At 33.2% G+C, this 24,705-nt stretch overlaps 1 protein-coding gene across 1 annotated transcript in view; it reads right to left on the bottom strand.

Moving 5' to 3' along the window:
- Window positions 1–615: 615 nt before the first annotated feature.
- LOC123694110 (cadherin-86C) overlaps window positions 616–24,705 on the bottom strand; it is a 93,062-nt gene continuing 68,972 nt past the window's right edge. Inside the window, exons 3-15 of the mRNA XM_045639429.1 lie at window positions 16,534–16,727; window positions 15,932–16,176; window positions 14,999–15,082; window positions 13,968–14,093; window positions 13,400–13,664; window positions 6,791–6,983; window positions 6,240–6,483; window positions 5,521–6,106; window positions 5,049–5,394; window positions 4,787–4,934; window positions 4,289–4,419; window positions 3,661–3,981; window positions 616–3,483 (exon numbers count right to left, since the gene is read on the bottom strand). Coding sequence (XP_045495385.1) covers window positions 1,032–3,483; window positions 3,661–3,981; window positions 4,289–4,419; window positions 4,787–4,934; window positions 5,049–5,394; window positions 5,521–6,106; window positions 6,240–6,483; window positions 6,791–6,983; window positions 13,400–13,664; window positions 13,968–14,093; window positions 14,999–15,082; window positions 15,932–16,176; window positions 16,534–16,726 — 5,334 coding nt within the window. The 5' untranslated portion in view covers window position 16,727 and the 3' untranslated portion in view covers window positions 616–1,031. The remainder of the gene's footprint in view (window positions 3,484–3,660; window positions 3,982–4,288; window positions 4,420–4,786; window positions 4,935–5,048; window positions 5,395–5,520; window positions 6,107–6,239; window positions 6,484–6,790; window positions 6,984–13,399; window positions 13,665–13,967; window positions 14,094–14,998; window positions 15,083–15,931; window positions 16,177–16,533; window positions 16,728–24,705) is intronic.

Here is a 24,705-nt window from a genome sequence, read left to right as displayed (position 1 = left end):
TATCGCCCTCTAGTGGTGGCTGCTAAAATTAGTACCTACCGACAATTCGGTGGCTCTACAATGTAGAGCGTTACGAGAGACTTTGTCACGTCGCGATAGTACCCAAAAGTGCCATCTAGTGGTGAGTAGAGGTAAATCAAAGTATGACGTAACACTCAGTTAATGAATACTCCTTCGTTTTATGACAACCTAGTATCGTGTTCCACCACGCGCCGCAAATATTCGATCAACGATTTTCATTGGTCTCTCGTTCTCGATCGCGTTGTTAGCGCATGGCAGGGGTGCAGTGAGCATTGAGCGATTGATTTGAATTGTTTGTAAACTAGTACTATACGTAGTATATTATTATTAGTCTGTGCTAGTACACGTGGAATGGAAAATTGTAGAGTTGTAGAGCAATTGATATAATATTATTTGACTAGTATGTCGTGAAAATTATTACATACAAGTTAATTGAAGGCGTAAATTACCTATGTAGGTAACAAACAAACACTTACTATCTAGTGTATGGTTTAATTATTTAAAATCGAAAAGATTTTCGTAGTGTTTTATTGATGTTAAGAGGTTCGATAGAATAATAATATAAGATGGCAGGAATTAATAAAACTCAGTTCATAGGAATAATAATATAATATAACTTCATATTTTATAACAAATACAATACCGTATAGATCATTACAATCATCATTATGAGTGAAAATAATTATAATATTTACAATGGAATTAAAGCTATAATTAATAGTAAGTGTTCACAAATACTATGTACATTTTAAAACTTAATTTAAAAACAGTCATTTATAAAGGCAGTTGATCATAATTTAATTTGGGAAGTATTTCTATGAAACTATTTACATTTCTATAAATTAAGTAATACTTTAGGACGGAATGTCATTATATTTCACCCCAATTTAAGTTTAAGGCACTTTAAAACCAAACAACAGTATCAAAATGTGAGTAAATTTAAAATATGAAATATCTACTAATTACAATATTACAAACGTGTATATATAATTTTCTATGTAAATCACATTTCAATAAGATGTTGAACTGCTATCGGGTCTTAATTGTTTAGTTTGAACATCATCATAGGCGATCGTAAACACGCTCTTTTTCTCTGTTATCGGTAATCTCTTAATGTTACTGGTTTGTTGAGCCAGCGTATTCATCGCGATTCCCGAGTCATTGTCGTCTATTTTCGTGGTAACAATTTTATTAACAGTTGGAACAGTTTCGCCTCCTATATTTATCTTTGAAACGTGCACTTCTGACGCTGCTTTGCGTTCTTTATCGTAATTTGTAGAAATAGATATACTATGAGTTAAGGCACTCTCGGCACTCTCTTGCTGTTTCTCTTTAGTTTTAACTTCGTCTTGATTCACATATATTGGCTGCTGTTCAATAGATTGTCTTCGAGGTAACGCTGGAGCACTTGAATCGTTTTTAAGATATTTTGGAATATGAGTCGGTTGAATATAACACAGGGGATTTTGATTCTCGTATTGATGCTCATAACGATGTTCTGAATGTTGCAAAAGTGGATGTACATCTGGTAAAGGCCCTTCTGGAACAGGAGTTACTTTGCCTTCTTTCAGAAGGCGTGGATGGATAAATTCATTTTCCTTTTCTTTGAAGTTTTTTTTTGCCTCCGTGTTATCGTGAGGATCTTTAGGCATTATTTTGCCGTAACGGCCTACTTTATCTTGACTTTTTCCTATTTCACTTTTTATTTTCGACGGACGCTTAGGCTTATCCGGTGCAGTTCTTTCAACAGTTGGTTTTGATGGTGTTGCTCCCTTTTTACTATACCACTGCATATATCTGGGCAAACTTTTTTGTGGAGCTTTTGTTGCTTCTACACCTTTAATTTCTTCATTTTTATCACTAGCTTTAGATCTTGATGACTCATCTTTTTTAGACTCAGGTGATTGTTCTAAGTCGTCTAAATCACTGGTAACTTTTGCTGACAATCCATGATCTCGAGTACTTGATGATGAGTCAGGTTTTGAAATTATTGCATGTTTTTGTTCGTGATTCGTGCCGCTGCTGATACTCTGGCTGTCTTTGCTACTTTCATATTCTAAAGCTAAAGCTTTAGATGGAGAGTCTTGTCTTTGTAGAAACAATTTTTTATGTTTCACAGGTTCAAGTTTCTCATCCAGCGAATCTGAAATTTCCAAGAGAATTTCTCTTTTAAGCTTTTCTTTTCTATCACTGTCAGTAAGCTTTATTTTTGTTGAAGACGTTGTTTCATTTTTAGAAGTTATCACCGTGCTCTTTGTTACATCACCGTAGTTTTTAATATGTTCCTGTCTTTCATTTATTTTACTTATCTTAATACGTTTTTCACTTTCCAGAGACGGTGAAACCTCACTTTCTTCAAGGATTGGCGTCTTAATTTTTCGTTTTACTTCGTATGAACGCATACTACGTCGCGGGTCTTTGTGTTTTATTTTTTTCTTAGGTTTTTTTCTCTTTAACCATGTTGGTTTTTTTGTTTCATCTTTTGCCGATATTTGTGAGTCATCTTCACTATAGGAATCGTTATCACTTCTTGATTTTCTTTTTACGTCATTAAAAAGTTGTGGCTCAGTTTGTGTTCCAATATGACACTCAGTTTGAGTAGCCATGACGGAATGTCCGGGTAAACTTTGTGTTTCTAATTTACTTTCAACCTGAGAGGCGGTCTCCTGATTTTGAAACATTTTTTCTCGTTCAACAAGTATTTGGTGTAATAATTCATTTTGTTTTCGTAAAGATGTTTCGAGTAGTTCTTGATTTAAGGTAGATTTATTTTGTATTTCTAATAATGCAGACTGTAAGTATTCAGCCTTTATGGGTACTGTACCTGGAACGTCTGTTTGAAAATTGTTATATTCTGGTATTTTGTGTATATCTGTGTGTACTTTTTGTCCATTATTTTTAACTTCTTTTTCAACCATGACTTCATCTAGATCAGTGACCAACTTTGAATTCATTCGCTCTCTAATATACTTTGCTTCCTCACCCTGTTCTCTTATAAATCGTTCCATCAATAGTTCTTTGCCATTATCTACAACAACATATTGTGTTTGTGGTATTAATGTTACAGGGCGTTGTTGATGAACTGGAAGGTTTACGTATCGTTCTTCTTCATTATTACCACGCGTAACAAGTCTTAAAATTTCAGTGTTGCCTTCTTTAATAAAATATTGATCTCTTCCAAGTGAAGACGGAGCATGCAATTTGTCATGATATTCATGCTTAGGTTTATTTTCATCTTTATCTTCGATGTTTTTATGTAATTCAGACTTGATGACGACTCCCACATCAGAACCTCGATCTATTTCATGCCTTCTGATTGAATCATTATCTTGTTCTTTTCTGTGATGAAGTGTAGCAATTCTATCATAACCGTTTTCTAGATCTTCTATGTACTCTTTATGTTTATTAGCGAAAGTTTTTTGTAGCTGCATTTCTTTTGTGTATATTATCTTTGGTCCATCCCTGAAATTATGAAATAACAATAATTAATTCATAATACACCAAATAATAAATAATTTTATAATAATTTAAAGTAAATAACAATATAAATTATTCATACTTTGTAAGTCTATTAGTAATACTAACTACTCATTTCTATACTATCATATCTACTTCAGTGACAATCTACTAAAAGCATACCTATTTCTTAGTGAATGTCTATTGTCATCATATTTATAGTCGTTATCTTCAGCAGCATGAACGAATTCTTGTTGAATATCCCCAGGTGTTGATGAAGGTTTCGTCATCTCCTTAGTTCGATGATTTCTTTTATTAAACTTCCACTGTGTTGGTTTTGTCCGCAAGTCTGTTTGCTCCGCGCTCCACGCCTCCCGCCTCCTCCACTCTGATGCTTGGATGGACTTATTTTCTATGTTTTGCGTCGTTTTGTTCCCAACTCTCTTGTCGCGTACCACTAAATGCACGTCGTCCTCTGTGGAGTTGACACGTATCACTCTTTTCCTAGAATTTATTAATGGATATCTATGTACCTAGCGGTTTGACTTATGTTCAATGTACATGAATAGTGCCATATTTTTACAGTGTTGTGTTTTCATGCATGCACGTACTAAAACGACAAATGAATTAATATTAAAATTTTGTAAAGATCTTCCTTTAATAGAGCAAACAATAAATTTATAAAAGCATGAGGTAATGGTTGTCTGAATACAACGAAAGCTTTTACTTTCATAATTTATGTTAGTTTTGTTATATTATCTATAAAGCAAGGAAAAGCAAGATCACATATTTATAACTAAAGTATATTTACCTCGGAGGCATATAGAGTGGACAGCCTTCACAAATACAGCAGCATATCAAAAGAAGTAGAACAAGGGCCACCAAAACCGCTAACAATATTAGTAGCCAGAATAACAACCGGCTTTCAGCTTTGTAAATACTCTGTAATAAAGAAAATAAAACATGAAATCGTTATATTAAAATTAATCGTTTTTAAAACTAACTCATTATTCATGTATGCGCATGGTGGTCCTGGTGGTCATGGTGGTCCGTTTGGCGTATGGTGCATTTACATCAAACGGACATAAAGCTAGAGCTACAGCAAAAGCATTACTATTCGTGATTTTTTTATTAACATGCTCCTCACGAATATACGGATTCTCCTTTGTGTGCCTATTGGCTAGATCTGAGAATCGGCCAGTTATTCATTTTTTATACTCCCAAGTGATGCAAGAAGGCAGAACAGCGGTAGACGGGACAGCTAGAAATTAATAATTTTGTTTTATCATTCACTGAATGTACTACTTACAGAATCATCCTTGTCTGATATAGAAGTTTGATCATTTTTCGTTACGCCTGTGCTGTATATTGTCTTATTTTTAGCAAGTTGTTCTTGTAACTTTGCTACGTTTATAGCAGTATTTTCGGATGAACGAACAACGGCAATAACTTCACTTCTGTGGAAATATATTGTTGATTTAATACTATAATTTTAAGCATGTAGACTGTAGAGTGTACAATTTATTGTTATAAATATATTTATGAGTCATAGAATTTTTAAATATGCTTACCTTTCTTGACTAGACTCTTGGCCGTTTTGTTCAGAACCGGTATTCCCATTCCCTCTATAGGGTTTAATTTCTATAATTGACACTTTACCTCCGGAGAGAGTACTTAGTAATTCCTCTAGTTTCTTTCTATCGGGGTTTGCACCGGGTACAATAAATGACATGGTTCTTGTTTTACTTTCTGGTGGGTAAATCTTAACCGTTGTGGTTGATGATAATCTCGGTATACCGAGGTCATAGGCTCTTACAGTTAGAATATAATTTTTACTTTCTTCTTCATCGTATTGACGTTTTTGTCTGGTATTTCTTTTGTTTGTTCTTTTTAGGGGCTCCAAAAGAAACAATTCACCTATAAGTTAAATATAAAATTATATAATTCTTACATTGCAATGCTTTCTATTCACATATGTTACATATTTAGAAATCTTTAGGTTTGATAATAATCTGGCATAATAAATTAATTTGAATATTTTACCTGTATCTTCATTAACTGCAAAGTTTCCTTCTCTATTTCCTTCAATTATTTCGTATCTGACTACGTTATTTGGTGGCTCAGCGTCTTTATCAACTGCCTTTACAAATGCTGATGATGTAAAATTGTTCAAATTCGGCGATAGCACAAATTCATACAACGTCCTCTCAAACTCTGGTGGGTTATCATTAACATCTAATAACTTAATTATTAATGGCACTGTAACTCTTAAACCTACTCCATCATTATCTCTAGCCTCTACTAAAAAATGCAAATCTGGCATCGCCTCACGGTCAAAACCATGGTTGTTGGTCGCGACCGTGATCAAGCCAGATATGGGATCTAAATTCAAAGATGTATTTAGATATCCTAATATGGCAGTGTATTGGATTTTTCCAAAAGCACCCGTGTCTACGTCATCGGCCTGTACTTGGACCACTCTAGCTCCAGCAGTGATGTTTTCGGGAAGCTCAACGTCATATGATAAAGCTAAAAAGACTGGTGCATTATCATTGACATCATTTAGATATACGGTGACATTGGCTGTGGCTGACAAGTTAGTAGCTGGTCCAAGTTCTTGAGCGACAATCTGAAAATTACAAATTGGATTGATTAGATGGTGGTTTAAATACTAGATAGTTAATTAGTGCTTATTGTTCATATTGATTTTAACATATATAATCAATACTTAAAATTATTTATGAATCAGGAAATCTCATCACCTGAAACACGACCGATTTTCTGGCTTCAAAATCTAGCATCGTGTTGTCCCGTACTTTAATGATGAATTGTGCATGTCTCTCTGCTACAGTGGGTGATATTTCAAAGGTTCCATTATTTCCGAGTAGCGAAAGAGAAAACACGCCATTTTTACCAGCGTCATTGTCATTTACTTGAGGAATGTAGGGATCGTTGAATGTAAGGGCTGTGCCTTGTGGAGCGTTTTCATCTAAGTATGTGATGTATCTGTAAGTATTTAATTTTAAAGTTTAAATATATTATAGACATTTCACACATAATAAAGGTGCAGCAGATGTGTACATATAAAAAAAAATCTTTTAATAATAAATTCATAACGTAATCTCCAAATAATTTAAATGTTATTATAATCATTGCACTACTGATTTCTGAGCAACGGAAAACAGATATTATATTTCGTATCGTTAACTGTAAAGTTAAACCTAGGCCAATAAACGCCAGTTTAAACCAATATCACTATAAGATGCACCACTAGTCAATAAGAGCCGAATAAAAATTAAAACAATAAACTTACGATTCATTTTCAAAGTACGGAGGGGAGTTATCTCGTTCCGGCAGGATGAAAGCCAGTTGTACTGTCGACGACATCGCTTCTGGCTCCTCCCGTGACAACCTCACCTCCTCCGCAACTACTGTGAGCAGTATTGGAGCACCAGCGTGGGATATTGCTGCGATTTCTTCGATTGGTCGCTCGAGTGTTACTTCACCTGAAAAGTTATAGGAAAATTAATTGTAGGTATACATAATTATGTACGGTTCTATATGGAGTAAACCTTTAATTGAAGTTGGATAAGAAGTCATTAATTATAAATCATATAGCTGTTTTGTAGAAGTGCATTCATTTTCTATTGTTATTTCGTTATAATATCTATCAGACGCTTTATCATCTTTGAATGAATTAAATAATTTTTCACATAATAGGTATAGTAAAATTTTAGAAACGCGACATCTATTGCTACTCTTCTAAACGAATTAACTTCTACTGCTAGCTGTACTTCTGATCACGTTATAAAAATATATGACATTTCCGATAGATGGCTCTTACTGTGATATATTATTAGTTAAAATGATTATTTCTAATTATTATTTGCGTATTTTTGTTCGAATAAATATTTTTTTTGCAATATATTATAATAAAGAGTGAAGAAAAAATGTGTTTGTAATTACTGTAATTACTGTAATTACTATATGCAATCCCTTAATATTATAAGTCAATTAAATTAATTATGTGATTATTTTAAGGTAATTATATTTGCATATAAAAAATTGATAAAAATTGATTGAACAAAATTAACATTAAAGTTTATCATTGTAAGGTGATAAAATTTGTACGTTAACATTTTTAGTAACTACTGTCTACTTTAAAAAGCTCACATAAAAATATGTGATAATACCTAATATAGAAACTGCCCTGTAGGTATGCTAAACAAGAACATAATTACGAAATTCCGTTACCTTAGTACATAGATTTGCTAGCATCAACCAAATTATTACTGAACTTGATAGCTTCAATTATTATTGGAAGGCATGTTATATTGGAATATGTTTATAATTATTTAGAATGCAAGTCGAAATTGTATGCAATAACGGCATGTATGCATAATCTTCGTATCTATCTACAAAGACATCGTTTAGAGTCACAAGACATCATTCTAGTATGCTGCGCTTGATGCTGCTTGCTGCGATGCTGCTAACAAGCTTCACATGCCTGTTGCAGGCATTGTTTCAGGCAAGAATGTGGGGAAGAGATTTTAATTATAAGCTTGAACGTAGATAGCGTTTATCATAGAGGTTATAGTAAGTCATTATTTATTTATTGACGTCAAAGCTTCCATAATATTATTGCCTGCTAATAAAATTATAGCATTAATGCGATATAAAAATAGTAAGAACCTATTACAATGTTGAATTTAACACCATACAAACTAATACTACAAGATGGAAGACTTGTGTATTGAGTATCTTAAAATATTCGTAATAATAGGGTACTACTTGCCATTTTTAAAGTGTAGCTTCTAGTTAAGGAGCAGTAAGGCGGTCAAATACTTAATAATAAGCATTCAGATGACAAGGGGAAAATATGTGTCAGTAATTAGCATACAAAAGTGCCTTCCTAGGTTCATTCGAAGTACTCCTTGTCGGTGACAAAGCGGTTTTGTATATTAAGTCCTCATTAATGTTTCATGAGATTGCGTCGGATACCATGACCCCATTTTTTAAATAAAATAAAAAGTATCGTTAATCCATTTTCTTGGATAGCTTTTATGTCAGCTTCACTTAAAATTCATGATCATAATTTATTCTTAAATCAAATACGGTTCTATCGTAGTGCTCACTAACAATGTATTGTTGGTAGCCAGATGTCACATTCAAAAATGTAACTTCTGATAAAAATACGCATAATAAAGTTAATTAAAGAATGATACGTTTACCATTCAAAACGCCTAAAACAATTTCCCATTTCATCGCTGACATTAAATATTCAGCTATCGTAATGTAAACAAAGCATGGAATTTTAATATTATAAACATGGCTGGATTATTACGAAATAAGGTTGGCTTTTGCTGGCCTTTGCAAACAATGGTAAGAGAGGCGTGACAGCGGCGGCTATGTACTAATGAGGTATTATATGCCCGCTTAGCAGAATGCAACCTTGCATTTGTACCGGCGATCTCAAACTCTATTAACTGGGACCAGCATCCGCCAAAGGTTATGATGCTTTCATATCCGCACTCGTATAACATCTATATCGCTCAGCATAAGACGTAAAATGCTGTAGCATAATTTGCCACATTGCACGTTTGTTCAGAAGCAGTTACTGAAAACGTACTTTCGCAACACAAACAATATTAGACTCGTTATCAAGCGCTTTCAATTTTAAACCTCATAATGTTAGACCCGAGATAAATGGTCGCGCGGTTTAATACAAAGAGGGAAATTTTTGTTTTAATTTCGTACCAGGAAGCTCGGTTTGTTAATTGACAAAGTTTAGCTGTTAGATTTTATTTGCCAAAATTAATGTCGGGTGCATGTTACCTAGTATTTAAGTAGAAAATAGGTCACGCGAAGCTAGAGTGAAGTCGAGTGAGGTGAACAAGTTTTGATAAGAATTCCATAGGTATGAAAAACATAGCAAGGTTAACGGAAATTGCTTATTTAGTAATAAGTCTACTTAACATGAATGATTTTAATGTCAGGGTTATATTTAAAAATGTCACGTGTGGTTTATAGCGATGTACGTATAGGGTTTCAGTTTATAAGATCAATGCGATTATTCCATTTTCATCACTAGTTATTGGATTAATAGTATTGTGTGAATTCAATCTCCGATCTTGTTAGGTTACATCATGTGCGGACAAATTGTACCGTCGTGTTAAATACGATTGGCCTTTGGTTATTTATGTCACTTTAATACTATAAATCCACATCATTGTGTGGTTAGCAATATTTTCTGTATTTTATTTGCTCACTATATCCGATTAAAAGAGATTTTATTAAATACATGTATTATCATGCTTTTGTACAACATCATTTATCCATACTAATATTATAAATGCGAAAGTAACTCTGTCTGTCTGTCTGTCTGTCTGTTACTCAATCACGCCTTAACTACTGAACCAATTTGCATGAAATTTTGTATAGAGATATTTTGATACCCGAGAAAGGACATAGGATAGGTTTTATCCCGGAAATCCCACGGGAACGGGAACTATGCGAGTTTTTCTTTTACAGCGCAGGTGATGCCGCGGGTGGAAAGCTAGTTATCTATAATTATTACAGTACCTAGAATTATTTTATTTAACAATTAACGGGTTTCAAAAAATTTAGAGATTGAGATAAGAAAGGTAACTTAATTTATGGTATTATAAAACTCTTTTGTAATATCACTTAAAACTGGATAGATTTTCAGAAGTTTCACAGAAAATCAAACCGTAACGAAATAATATCTATTATGTTTATAGTTGAGACGATAAATAATAGTTTTATATAACATAGTCTATTAATAAATCATGGTCAGATCATGTCAATATTTGATTGTTAAGCAATAGTATAAATAAGACAGTATAGTAGTGTTGCCCAAATTCAGTCTTGGTCTTGCAGTCTTGGTCTTGTTCTTGCGTTTTTGCAAGACCAAGACCAAGAACAAGACCGCGTATTTTTAGCAAGACCAAGACCAAGACTGACCGTGCAAGACTTGAGCAAGAACAAGACATAGCCTGCAAGACTCTTGCGTCTTGCAGCTAGGACTTTGATTTTTCGAATTTCTTATCAAATCTTCAGTTATTTATTAATCTGCTTGATCTTTACCATGGCTATGTTAATTCAAGCTCACAATGTTCCAATTGTAATACGTTTTTCTAAGATTTAAAGTAAACTTTAATAAATAGTAATACCTAGACTAATAGGTAATTGCAAGACTTGCAAGACTCTTGCTGCAAGACCAAGACCAAGACCAAGACTGAGAGCGCAAGACCAAGACCAAGACCAAGACCAGGTGTATTGGCGCAAGACCAAGACCAAGACCAAGACCAGGTGTATTGGTGCAAGACCAAGACCAAGACTGGCTAAGTCTCGTCTTGTTCTTGCATTTGGGCAATATTACAGTATAGTATTGAATAATGATCAACCATAAAACAACAAGTTAACTATGCAAAAGTAATATATTTTACGACGGGCAGTTAAAGGTACAACCTATTATTTAGAGAAAGAAAGTCGTTGAAAGAGTAACGACCTTTTGTATTCCTAAATAATTTGAGACCCGTTTTAAGTACTTATTAATGCATATTAAACTAATAGCTTGGTATTGTTTTATTGCAGTAATTTTAAATAATGAGGTATAGAGGGAACAACTTATAAGCTTAGGTTTTGGAATATTAACAATAGTACACTTATAGCTAGTATCTAATCTGTGTTTATATGGCAAATAAATAATAAGCTACTTAAGTTAAAAAACCTGGGTATTATGCCAATGCGATTTAACAACGATTTTATGTATCACAGATATAAGTATGTTAAATGATGTTTGTTCAAGCTCAAATAAATGAAAAATCGCAATACATTTAAGGTGTCCTTTTGTCCATATCTTAAGCATATACTTTACACATTCTAAAAAGCAGGAAGTCAAAATGATGGACAATGGGAACATACATCTTCTTCACCGTTCGCAAGTCGCGAGACGGGAAAATTGGCATTTGCGGACACGGTGATTCCTTACACTCACGTTTTTGCGTTTATGGCGCTTGAAATTCTGCCTCAGTGTATGAAGGATCTGCATGCACATTATTGTCAATTTTTGCGTTATTTTACTATGTTATTCATGGTGAAAACTTCTATTTGTGTTTTCTTTATACCGCATTATACGTTTGCAGTGCTTATAAACGTACCGCTTTTAGTAACATATAATAAATAATTATTGCTTTATTTTGAAATTCACTCGCATTATTAATTTTCCACATTATGCATTAAATACAACTGAATTTTAAATCAATGTAAAGTGTGTTTGTTAGTCTACTTCATTCACAGAATAAATCCTATAGTCCCTACAAAATTGTAGTAATAAATGTAATATTCAAATGGGTTTATTTCGTAAAACAAATAATATAATAATTATGTATTAGAACAGATTAGAACTGTTCTTGATACATATCAATACCATGAAAAGCAAAATGGCGTGAGATTTCGTTCAGATTTAAATTGATTTAGTGCCGGGTAACGATTTATTTACTTAACTATCGTAAATCGTGTGACTGATTAATCTTTACAAAACTTAATCACGTTATTTGAATTTGAATATAATGTTCAATTCTATGGAATCATTTGCATCTCATTCCTTTGTACGTTATTATTATTTTAATTAAGATTTTTAATACGGGAAAAAGGATTTTAGTAACGTAGGTACTTAATATTTCTGGTGAAACAAATCATTTTAATATCGACTAATTACTCCACCATTAAAATATTAGCATATGAAACCTAAACAGACGAAAGAAATTATTTATTTTTTAATCAAAACAATTTAACATTATCTTTTTAAATTCATTCATCTCCAACTAAATTGAATAAAATGAATAAATCTGGTGCGAACAATACCTACGCGTAGTGGGCGGTCACGCCATCACAACGCGTGTTTCCTATCTGATAAACTCCAGAAATTCAAATAAGGTTCAAATTTACACTAACCGAGCCCTACATGCATTTTACATGAAACCTAATTTAAGCATTGAATTCTGAACGCACGTTATACGCACATTCTTTTCTCGATTCTATTGGACGAAACATTTCTTTCACGCCTGTCAGCGTTCCATTGTTTAAAAGAATGCTTTTAATTCCGCATCCATTATCTCTGGTAGAACAAATTAGGTGAAACTAAGGATTTGTACACATCGACGTTTATAAAAAAATATTGTTTATTTTTATTCGATGTACGAAAACGTTTTGCGCGGAGGAACATTGTTGACTGACAACTTGACAAGGCTTGATGTTGATACGTTTCTAATAAAGTTTTATTATTTCACCAAACATAATAAATGTTGTGAGTTTCCCTTACTATCTGACAGTGATATGAAGCTGTCAAGTGTCATGCTCTATATTAGGTTATAGTTTTTTTATTTCATAGATAAACCTGCGTCTTATTTTTGTTGTTTACCTCCCTGAAATTTGAGTAATTTTTCAAAGGAAATTTCCGATAATTAGGTACCTTGTTAGCATCACAAGAGTCAATTATTTGAAGATATTATTTTATATCAGCATTCAGCAGCAATTAGTTAGAAGAAAAAGCTCTTGAAGTTTTTCTTCAAGTCGATGCGATTAGTTTTAATAATGTAACGAAGAAAAGATGAAAAATATTTTGCGAAAAGATAACGAACAGCAAACAAGATTTTTAGATCATAGGGTTATAATAATGTCAGTCATAAATTGTTGTGGGTGATGCATACGCTACTGATACGCTTTAAAAAAGGGATACATTTATTAAATCTTATTCCAATCTGGTTATTGACCTCCACATAAATCGAATATATTCCATCCATCCATTCCAAGTCTCATTTTATTAAAATAATTGTACATCAACAACACCTATCAACATATTATCTGTCTTTATACCAACTCATATAGACCAACATACCTGTAGTCTCATTAATATTGAAGAACGGCGTAAACGGGTTCCCCTCAGACACCAGACCATATCTAATCTGCCGTGGGGCTCCCTTATCCCCATCTTCAGCCCTCACTTTCACCACAACATCCCCCGGGACGACCTGGCGAGGCAAGTGGGTGATGGGAGGCGCGGTGGTGAACACTGGTGGCATGTCCTGTACATCTTGTACCACTACCACTACTTCCAGGCCTGCTATGTTGCGCGTGTCTTTGCCTACTTCGATGTATGGGTCCTGTAATTTTAGAGTTTACGGTTGTGAAGTTTCGAAGCTTTACAGGAAATTTAAGAATAATATTCTCTTTGGATTTTAAGATCAATGAAATTAATTTACGCAAAAATACGCTATGTACTCCTCTTTATTAGGTAAGTAAATATCCCTTTTTCTAATGTTACGTTTATAGTTATGTACGAGAAATGGCGTAGCGTCAGATATTCCTGAACGGCGATTACGGATGAATGGAATTTTGATACATAAATGGATTTACGAATTTTATTAACAAGTTAAATTTGTGTAAAGTTTAAATGTTTTCCTTACCACTGCCAAGAGAGTCAAATGATACATAGATTGTGCTTCAAAGTCCAGAGGACCAACCAAAAATATTGTGCCTTCGGTATTTTCGGTCGAAACGCGGCGCTGACGTATTGCAAAGAGAGGTGATCCCTGTAAACAAATAAGATCATTGAAAGTCAATACATTAAATAATTAGTTAAAAAATAAATAGACATTCATATAGAAAACTACAGCTTCGGCAATTGGTGTTGTTTTTGTTTCAAAATAATATTATGTAGGTACCACGCTTCAAGCTCAGCCTTGCGCAAAGTGCATGCTAAAATTTATTAATTTAATTCCCTTTCCAAATCATGTTCAATCGATAATCAATTTGTGTTGCCACTTAAAATTATGACGTACGACATTTCAGTGGCGGCAAAATACATTTTAATCTACAGGGTGTCGTTTCCGTATCGTCGCGTCAATCTATCGAGCGACGCCGGGTGCGAGCCATTCACCACGGCTAGCGGGATTTATCACGCCCCAGCTATTATTAATTGCTGCGTAATTTGTGCAACATCATTGCATTAAAGCTGCAAGCTTGACCACTGATAAAAAGCTCAAACAGCACCCTGTATAATTAAATTAAGATTACGTTTTATGGGCAATTTAAAATAGCTTAAAAATTTACTTTTATTTTATTCATGAAATTTATTTTCATGTTCCTTATAGCTCTAGAAATATATTCAATTAAATTTTAACATTTACGAATGTATACATATTTTACTTCATAAAAGCGTAATATTCAATAAAAACTAATAATTTCTACGCTACAAAAGCACGCGTATATCCGTTTCTAATAACGCCGCATGATTCAATTTTAATTTTCCCGTCGTGTATTGCTATATCCATGTAAATCATAAATAATACGGCATACACGGCTGGTGAAAATGAGATATTAGCCGAGTGAAATTTCATTATGCGGTTACAACAAAATGCGTGTCGAAGGCAGTTACTACCGTCATTAAACTCGATAGTATCTCGCTTGTTTAATTCGAATGAATAATTCATCTCACCCAAAGTTCCAGTTCTAGAGGCTTCGGTGACACGGGATTCTTCCTCGCTATGACTATTTCGAGATCGGTGCCGCGCTTCGCGTCCTGTGGAATAAATTTTAGTGTTATCTACAAGTCTTGATTTATCTTCTGGAGCTTGTTTATTTCTTGGTTTTGCTTTTCTGATGTATGATAAGATAGATTACGAACATATTTGCATTTTTTAACTATTCAACTATCTATTTAATTTGTCATGATGGTAGATAAATTTACCGTAGGTGTGTTAGGTCTTATACAAAAGTAAATTAAATGAAATGGGAGGAAATACACATGTACAATTTTTTTTCAGTCATCTCCTTCACCATTTTTTCAACTTAGTGTATTAAAATACAGTTCCAAACCTGGTACAGGCAACGTGTCTATAAACTTGCATGTATCTTTAGCATAAACAAATTGAAATATGTCACATTACAAGTACAGTAATACCAGATATCCTGCTTTATTCTCAGTCCAGTTCCTAAGTCTAATGAGCGAACTTACGTCTATAATGAGTCGCTTCACATTTACATTTATATATTCACGTAAACGACTCTAGTGCTCTGTGAAATGAGCTTTAATAGTGTAGGAGTTAATTCTGTTATTTCATATCCGCTAGAAGCGGTGCGTCATCATCATCAATCACTGCATGGTACCCATCTGCCGTATCTCATGTGTTGACACGTCTACCATATAAGTAAAGGATATAAAAAAATGAACTAAAATAACGGATACATCAATATGTACAGAATTGAAATGATGATGATAATAATATAGGTAGTATGATTTAAATCTGATGAAGTAGTTACTTCTATAATTCGCCTATCCCTAAGAAACGATTGTGGTAAACACCTGAGTAAAAAATGTTGTACTTAACTAAAAATTGATGTATCACAAGCAATTCATATTAGTACATACCTCAGGTACCAAAATGATGCTAGGCTGATGTGGAAATATCGTATCTCTAGGTGTAGTAGCATTAGTTCCCGTGACAGAACAGGCTATTCTAGCGCTTCGTCCCCTGGTGTTCCTCGCAGACAGCCTGAAGTCCACATACCGCCCAGGCTCCAGTCTTCGTAACAGAATAACGTTCGCTTGACAGACCGAGTTGTATCTTGTGCAAGGCAGAGTTTCTATGCCGATGTCTAGACGACCCATTTGACCTGAATTGGAGAGATGTTTTATCAAAGACTGTTTAATGATCGGATTAATTCAAGGAAGTGTGAATGAGATGTTGTCATTTTACCGAGGATAGATCCAATTTAGTTTACAACGATAAAATGATTGAGTAGTTAAATTATAGACGGTTGTACTAAAATACATCATCATCATTTTAGTACAAACATTTAGTATTTTGTTAAAAATGTTTAATTATTTAATTATTAAATCAATACCTATCTAGAAATTATCTTCATTTCAATTACTTTTCAATGCAAGATAATATGTGCAATCCAGAAACAATTGAGCATTACACACAGGATTTCATATCATACATTAAATTAAAGATCATAATATATTACCTATAAGCTCAAAATGCAGCGGATAATCGAAGTCAGGGTCGGACGCGCGGACGCGGTAGATGACGGAACCCACAGCCGCGTCCGCCGGCACGAGCACAAGCCGCATGAGCGTGGTCGGGTCGAACACCGGCTCGCCGCCGCGCGCCACCGCCACGAGCAGCGGGAGCACCACCAGCGACAGCGTGAACGTCATCCTGTAACAATAATTTAAGTGATGAATATGGTGTTTTTGTTATTATTAATTACGGCGAGGAAACGGGCAGTAATAAATAGGATACTTGCTAAAACTATGATGGAGGAAAAGACGTCATCCTGTGACAATAATTTAAGTGATGAATAGGTCAGGAAACGGGCAGGTAATAAATATGTTACTAGCTAAAACTATGATGAAGGAAAAGAGAAAATTTATTTCGACAAAGATATATATGTCGATTACAATAGCGTTAACTACCTAACCGCTCATCCAAGGTCAACGTTGTAATAAATATAATATATAACATAAAGTATAGTAGAGGTGGAATATGTGCGTAGATACGCACACAACACAGTATAATTTTTGCCAACTTTCATGATATTGACCAACGAGAATCTTCAAAATACGAGCAATACAAGATTGCTTAAAATTTTTATTAAACGATTAATTGAAGAAAACCGAGAAGAATAATAATTGACCTTCTAAAACTGTTTGCTTTTGTTTTGATCATAGATCAAAATAATAATTATACAGAACAATCAAGAAAGAAAAAAGATTGATTTCTTATTTTTTTTTTAGTAAAAGTGGAAATGTTTCACAATATTTTAATCTTACAACGTGCAATAAATAGTTGTAGCTCTGTTATAGTGTCCAATATCAGAAACATGCAATGAATTTATGGCTCAAGAATGTTTCCCTTCGTGAATTACCGTCTCGTTTAAATAAACGCAATACCTTACAAGAATTAAGTTTAAAATTGAACTATTGTGCTTAATAGGTGTAATTTTGCACAGAGCACTTATAAAAAACAGTATCACCATAAACTGCATTCCTCTCACTTGAGTTAGAGGTAATTACGAGTCGTGTAAGTCTGCGTCTAATTCTGTATTCGGATGAAGTGAGCTTAAAATAATATTGCACTTCTTAACGAGCTGCAAACATTTTTAGTGCGAAATAATTATACTATAACCAAGTTAATTAGTATATTAAATCTTGTTAATAATATATTATATTTTGTTATATTTACACGTTCTTGTATTTACTTTTACGTAACATCATTATAACATGGGGGCTGGGTGTTTGTTGTTGTACGAATGAATGTCTTTGTTGATGTTTTCACAGTAAATATAAAGCTTACACGCACTCTTATTTGCATTAATTAAAGTGTGGTGATAGATACATTTGTAAACTGTAACTTTACCTTCTAGTTTCAATAATTGTCAAAACGTATTAATTTTTTATTAGCTTTGATCGGGAATAATGAATAAATTTACTAACGCTATACGACCTTTGTACACAGATAAAAAATAAAGAGTATAACAGCCAGGATCAAATTGTAAGATTGTTATTTAAATTAAGAATGAAATAGTGTCTATAGGTCTATAGCTATCACTGAATGTTAACTTACATAAACACCATAAACTTGTTAGTACGAAAATTGAACATTGTTAGGAAACGACTGCTATTGTTCGCCAGCAAGACAACTACGCCTTATATTATAATATAAAATATATCCTCGTTTGCATGCATATCATAATGCTATCTAATGGATATTCCGTGTTTAAATGTACTGTTGTTATACCTTTTTAGCTCAATTATATTAGTTCTATTATAAATTATAAACAGAGTTTATTGACTGCGTTTAATCGTAATTTGAATATTTCAACTAATTTGTAATATTGCAGTCAATACAATACTATTAATGTCTCTATTTATGGTACAACATTGAATGATAATATATTAAATCACCTATTCGATATAAGTCCAGTTTCTACATTTAACATGACTGAGAATCGCCTTATAACAATGAGTTAGTTTTAGTGTGACAATTTTACTAAATCCATGACAGTGAATCCATGACATACATGATACGTATAAAACGCATGTTTTCATTCATTCCTTTCAATATTAAATACTTCATATTGACTATAACATTGAAACCAAGCAGCTCTGTAATCAAACTAGCTTTTCATTGTAATCACGGTCTAACCATGTTACTAAAGAGATCGTGAGCTCTACAATTCAGTCCTTCGTTTATATCAACGCTTACACCAATGTCATATATAACGAGAAAACTCATTACACTTTTATTGTTTTGCTCCTATTACAGTGAATGAACGTATAAGTCAAGTGATGAATGAGCATCGTGGCAGAGGTTGTGAGCGCGTGTCACGAAAATGACCTTTCTCAACACCGGCGCTAATAGTTCATTATTAATTTAAACGGGAGATTAAACTTTACGATAAATTAAATAGACAATCTGTTATTAATTACCTCGTCATAAACATGCTTGGTTTCCAGATGGTATGATTTAATTTTGTGCTTGGTAAACAAATGTAATGTGGTGTAAATATTTGTCAATTTTAGTTAAGAATTTGATAACTTTGAAGTGGGGTACAAAAAACTAAGAGCAATCTACATATTCGATATAACAGCAATCTATATCCATGCTAATATTATAAATGCGAAAGTAACTCTGTCTGTCTGTCTGTTACTCAATCACGCCTAAACTACTGAACCAATTTGCATGAAATTCGGTATGGAGATATTTTGATACCGGAGAAAGGACATATATGCTACCTTTTATTGCGAAATATGTGCCACGGGCGAAGCTGGGGCGGAGTATTTTATATTTGTCGAATGATAATTTTATATATCTTAAACCTGCTTAAACGAACAAATAAAAAAAACTTCTTACGATATAAATATTTTAATAGCATTTCTTTAAGATTAACCAACTTAAAAGCAAACCAAATAAAGATAATAATTAATGCTGCAGATATTTTATAATCAAGCGATCAATACCAATACACTGGCAAATGAAAGTACGAACGAGCTTTCAGCATAGCAACACATTTCTTACTGCAAATATGACATCATACATGGCATTCGAAAAATGCCAACTTCACGATATCCCATACATGGAATGTGAGAAAAGGCGAACTAAGATTATAGTTATCTTAGATAACGAACGTGATCTATGCCGAAGGCGGTAAGCATAATAATATCCAGATTGTAAATCCCTGCAGTTTTATCTACTTCCCTGCCAATGTAGTTCACGAGTCGACTAACAAATTGTTTCGTGTAACTTTGGCAGTAGATTTGGTACGAATTTTATGCATTCTGATTAGAATAATGTATGACTGCGTATTGTTATTGTTTAATGCTCTTCTAAAATAAAACAAATAAATGATTCTTTGATACTACTACTAAACTAAAATAAAATAAATGATTCTTTGATAATCCCTAATGTAAAGCGAAAATGTGTAAAAAAATATAGTTTTTAATAGACAAAAGGACATTATAAGGGCAAAAAGTAATTTATCAATATTATTTTAAGTAGCTATCGGCAAAAAATAATGATTGGCATGTGTCACATACTGTTAAAACAAGTATTGTTACAAATTATACAGGCTATGATTACAAGGTTAGGCGTCAACCACATATCAAGTGTAAAAATAACTTGTGACAATGGCCATCAATAAATTCTTAATGGCACAGTTTTTATACTTTAATTTGTATGACATTATAAAAACGTGACAAAAACGGGATTTAGTTACAGATAATATAAACGAAATAAAGGAACTGTACACATTTTATATATTCTGAAAAAAAAAATGTTTTAATGTAACGATTAAAATGTGCATCGTCTCTTAGTAAAATCTGCTGGTAACATACTAACAGATGAACAAGTTCACTGGCACAAGAACGCGAAGTTGGCAACTCAGATAAACTCGTGCTCAAGATTTAATACCGGCTCTCTGTCTCTTTCTGTTCGTGTGTGCTAGAACGAGATTTACAGCCCGCTACTTTTGATTTACAATGCCATCGGATGTTCTTTTCAAATAAGGGAGTCGGGAATAACGTCACTGCCTTGGTCAGTTTTTGTTCAATGTACAAGTTTGTCGTAACTTCGTTTAAATTTTCCTTAATTCATTACCAACTTTTGTGTTCAATTTCTATAAATTTTGCTTTAGAGCTTCGCTTGATCATTATAACTCTAGCATAGGATATACTTTGAATATAAATCAGCCGCGTACAATGCAAGGGATCAAACCACTGCATTACCGTTCCGATACTCTCTATTTATCTTGCGTATAAACAAACAATAGAACCGCAGAGACGCATAACATTTCACAAAATTTATCTCTCAATACGGATTGCTCTTTCAGCCCGCCACAACATCTACTTTCGCAAATTTGTCTGAACTTGATATTTATTGACTGTCAGAGTAAATCTTGACTGCGTTCATGATATGGGAGAATGACAAATAAAGTAGCATGATAAATAATGCGTTCCAGAGAATAACATATTGTTCAAGGATGAGAAACCATAGTCTGACGTTTTGATATAGTTTTGATTATCAATCACAAAGTCTCAACAAGGTCTCAACCATAGTCTCAACATTTAAACAAAGTAAACGTCATTTAAAAAAAAAGGAAGAGTACAGACAGAGTTTAAAGACAAAACATGTAAATCTTACAAACGTTACAAGACCTAAAATAATATTCCAAGACAGCTCCATATCATTCATAAGTACTTTCCTCATTTTAATACCATAACCATGAAATACATTTATATGATAAATACTTAACCTCCTTTCCCGTATTTGAAGACTGTAGTCTAGAAATCGTGGCGCCACAACCTTTACTAAAATATCCAAAGCCCTAATGCCAACAACGGCTTGGCCCTTAAATCTTATAGCGTGATTGCTACCGCCACGGTCGCACTATATAACGTCTATCGGTAACACCTCGATTTACCTAATTTCCAACTATTCCTAACTAGAAATGAAACTTATGCCTAAGGAAGTTTATTTGCATTTTCGGATTGGCGGTGCCTTGGAAATGTTTAGCTTATGAATTAAATAATGGTAAAGCCATTTTGTAGTTAAGAAAGTAGCCTAATAATTGAGTTATAGTTAAATAGTTCTGCAATGATAGTTATTTTATTTCAAATGCTTTTAATGAAAACAATGTAGAAAGAATGAACAATATTTATGGTGAACGCAAATTGTACCTGCACTATACCTCTAGATAAATTGGTTTAGAATTAAGAAATTAAAGCAATAAACAGCAAATTTGAATACAATTCCACGTTCCTTCTAATTGAGGTAAATAGGCAGGCATATCAAAATCGAAATATCGCATTCAAACATAAAGTGTGCATACGTTTAGCCAATTAGGCTTATTTAATGCCGACAGAAAAGCAATTACTGCCATTCGATCATTCGGAAAACCAAAGGAACGTAATTATAGGACTATTATCCTAACGTCCTGAACGAACCAACTCTTAAATCATCCAGGACTATTGTGCGCGTAAACATAAAGCGCTGTATTGGCTTGCATGATATATGTCCTGTTATTTTTTGCAAAGCGCTAAACTGCTTGCAAAGAGCTGAGATTGTTGGGTCGTAGGACGTTAATGTGGATGCAGTCGTGACCGTTTTTGTCTAACGCATGTGTTTACGGCAAGTTAGTGTTGTTGCACACTTGCATCTTTGTGATTCCTTAAGTCCATATTCTACCCACTTTTCTTACTGATTTAAGGAAAGATGTTATTGCTGAACGTTCAAATTCTAACTTATAAAATATCCAATCTTTACTTCACTTAGCGCTTGTATCTTTCTTGTAGATTTTATTAGACTTAAAAGTTATTTTTTAACACAGTCATATAATATGATCTAATACCAGTAACCAGATGTAGGTACCTTAACTTTTCAACATAAAGATGACGAAATACACCACGAAGTTAACGTAAATAATAAATATAGAAAGTTTCTTCAATTGTAGCTTGCCTGGAGGCTCCGTGGATCGCAGAAATAGCCAAAGCACGATGTCGCAGTTAAGGCCTGTCCTCGTAAAGAGTCCGTTTTGGTCACGGCTTCCCATTACCATTACACTAAGTGTGACTATGTGAGTGTAGGGATTGGCTGACCTTACGATAGCGTTTGAACCCGTGAACTGGACAGTTTATGATATAGGCTAATTAGATTTCGCCCAAATAATATTGAGAATCGAAGTTAAACTGCTTAAAATTAACTGCGTAATTTCTCAGCCGTATCTCGTCTCCTTCTTTAGAAAATAATTTGTAGTATTTTTACACGTGAGATGTACAAAAAATTTTGCTAGGCATGTCGTTTTACTGCGCTGTAGTTTGATACATATTTCGTTTATTAAATCTATATCGTTTTATATAATATTCTAATTTGAAAATATTACACCTATACACAATATGAGTCGTGCTGGTTGATCAATTTTAGATACGGGGTCACGTTTTGCTTGTGTAGGCCATAAAATTTTACTACTATTTTGATACATCATTCTTCTACGATGTAGGCATATAGCATATAGGTGAGGAAACAAGTCGTAGATTTTATTGAGTGGAGATTGATAAAAGTACTTTTTTATCTTATATGCATTATTTTTATAACACATATTACAAGAGCTCTTAACTCTTTTGGATGTGGATTAAATTTTATACTCCTCCGTCCCTGTTATTTTTTTTATAGGACTACAAGTTTTCACTTCACGTATGTTTGTTAGACAAAGAATATATTAATATCAATTAATGAATAAATAACATTTTCACTGCAGTGGGAATTCAATTTCAATCGATCTCTTATTAGCTCCTTGGAATTCTGTAAAGTCCATTTCTAACATAATATAATCCCATATTGGGATTATTAAATCCCGGATTAGAATAATTGAATGACATTTGTATATTCATGTTTCTTTTTATCACTTCACTATGAGAGAGATTAGATTTTAATCCATTTGGTATCAAATTTTTCTAAAATTATCTAACTAATCAGTTATCTTGAAAATTTTAATTAGTTTTGATGAGAATTTTTACATTTTATCGGACTTGAATAAATTATTTACCGAACCCACACGTATCGACTTCTGAATGAAAAAGTCGTTTTAATTTTACATTTATCACATAGATTAGTTTCTAAAAATACTTATTGTAGAATGAGGAGTGGATTTATAATATAGTTAATTTATTTTTGTGTATTCTTCAAAATCAAAATCAAAATCAAAATTGTTTATTTGGAACACAACAACACATTACAAAAACTTTATGCACGATGGCACCCATAAAAGCTTAAATAAGCTGCGGCACAGGTGCCAACGCCCGCCTCCAAACATTAGTAGTTCCACTAATCAAATTTTAACATTCATATATCCAAAACAGAAACACAAAGTAATGATAAAAGTAAGTAAGACGATTTACTTATACAAAATTAAAAAGACAAAAATGTGCAGGTGAGGTTTGTGAGAGAGTGTGTGAATGTTATGTGTGTGAGTATGCGAGAGTGAGATTATGTGAGTTTGTGAGGTTGAGTGAGAAATGTAGAAGTTAAAAAATAATTCGATTCTTAAATATTAATTCGAATATATTTGCAAAATTTAGTTCCTGTGAAACCTAATATCTATACAATATGACTGAAAACAATTTCAGTACAGTAATAAATGCTAATGGGGTAATATTAAATTAAACATATAATGGAGCAGCTATATTAATGATGGTTTTAAAGACTCAAAATTATGGGTGCGAAAAGCAATCAGTGAAATAAATTGAATTACGCGAGTAAGTCGAACACAGATGAGTTTTACATAATTGCTATTTAATTTCACTGAAGCTATGTTCAGAAATAATATATGTACACCCCTTTATTCAGGAATATTATATTACTATTCTAACATAGGTAGGCTTTTAATTTTATTATATAGTTAAGACTATTATTGTAGTAAGTTCTTCAGTTTGTTGATCTGTACATAATATTTAAGCCTAAATAATATGCGAAATAATTTTTTTCCTGCAATTCTAAACTCCAAATAACAAGTCTATTTTCTTTTTATAACAGTAAATGTGAAACAAAAAATTCGCAACATAGAAGAGCGAGTTACACCTACATAATCGGCTTTATTTATGCACTATGTCACTTGTAAATCCGATATCAATTGGAGTGGAAC

Source organism: Colias croceus, chromosome 8, assembly GCF_905220415.1.
Source record: "Colias croceus chromosome 8, ilColCroc2.1".
Taxonomy (NCBI): Eukaryota; Metazoa; Arthropoda; class Insecta; order Lepidoptera; family Pieridae; genus Colias; species Colias croceus.
This window is presented reverse-complemented; position numbering and strand designations above follow the sequence as displayed.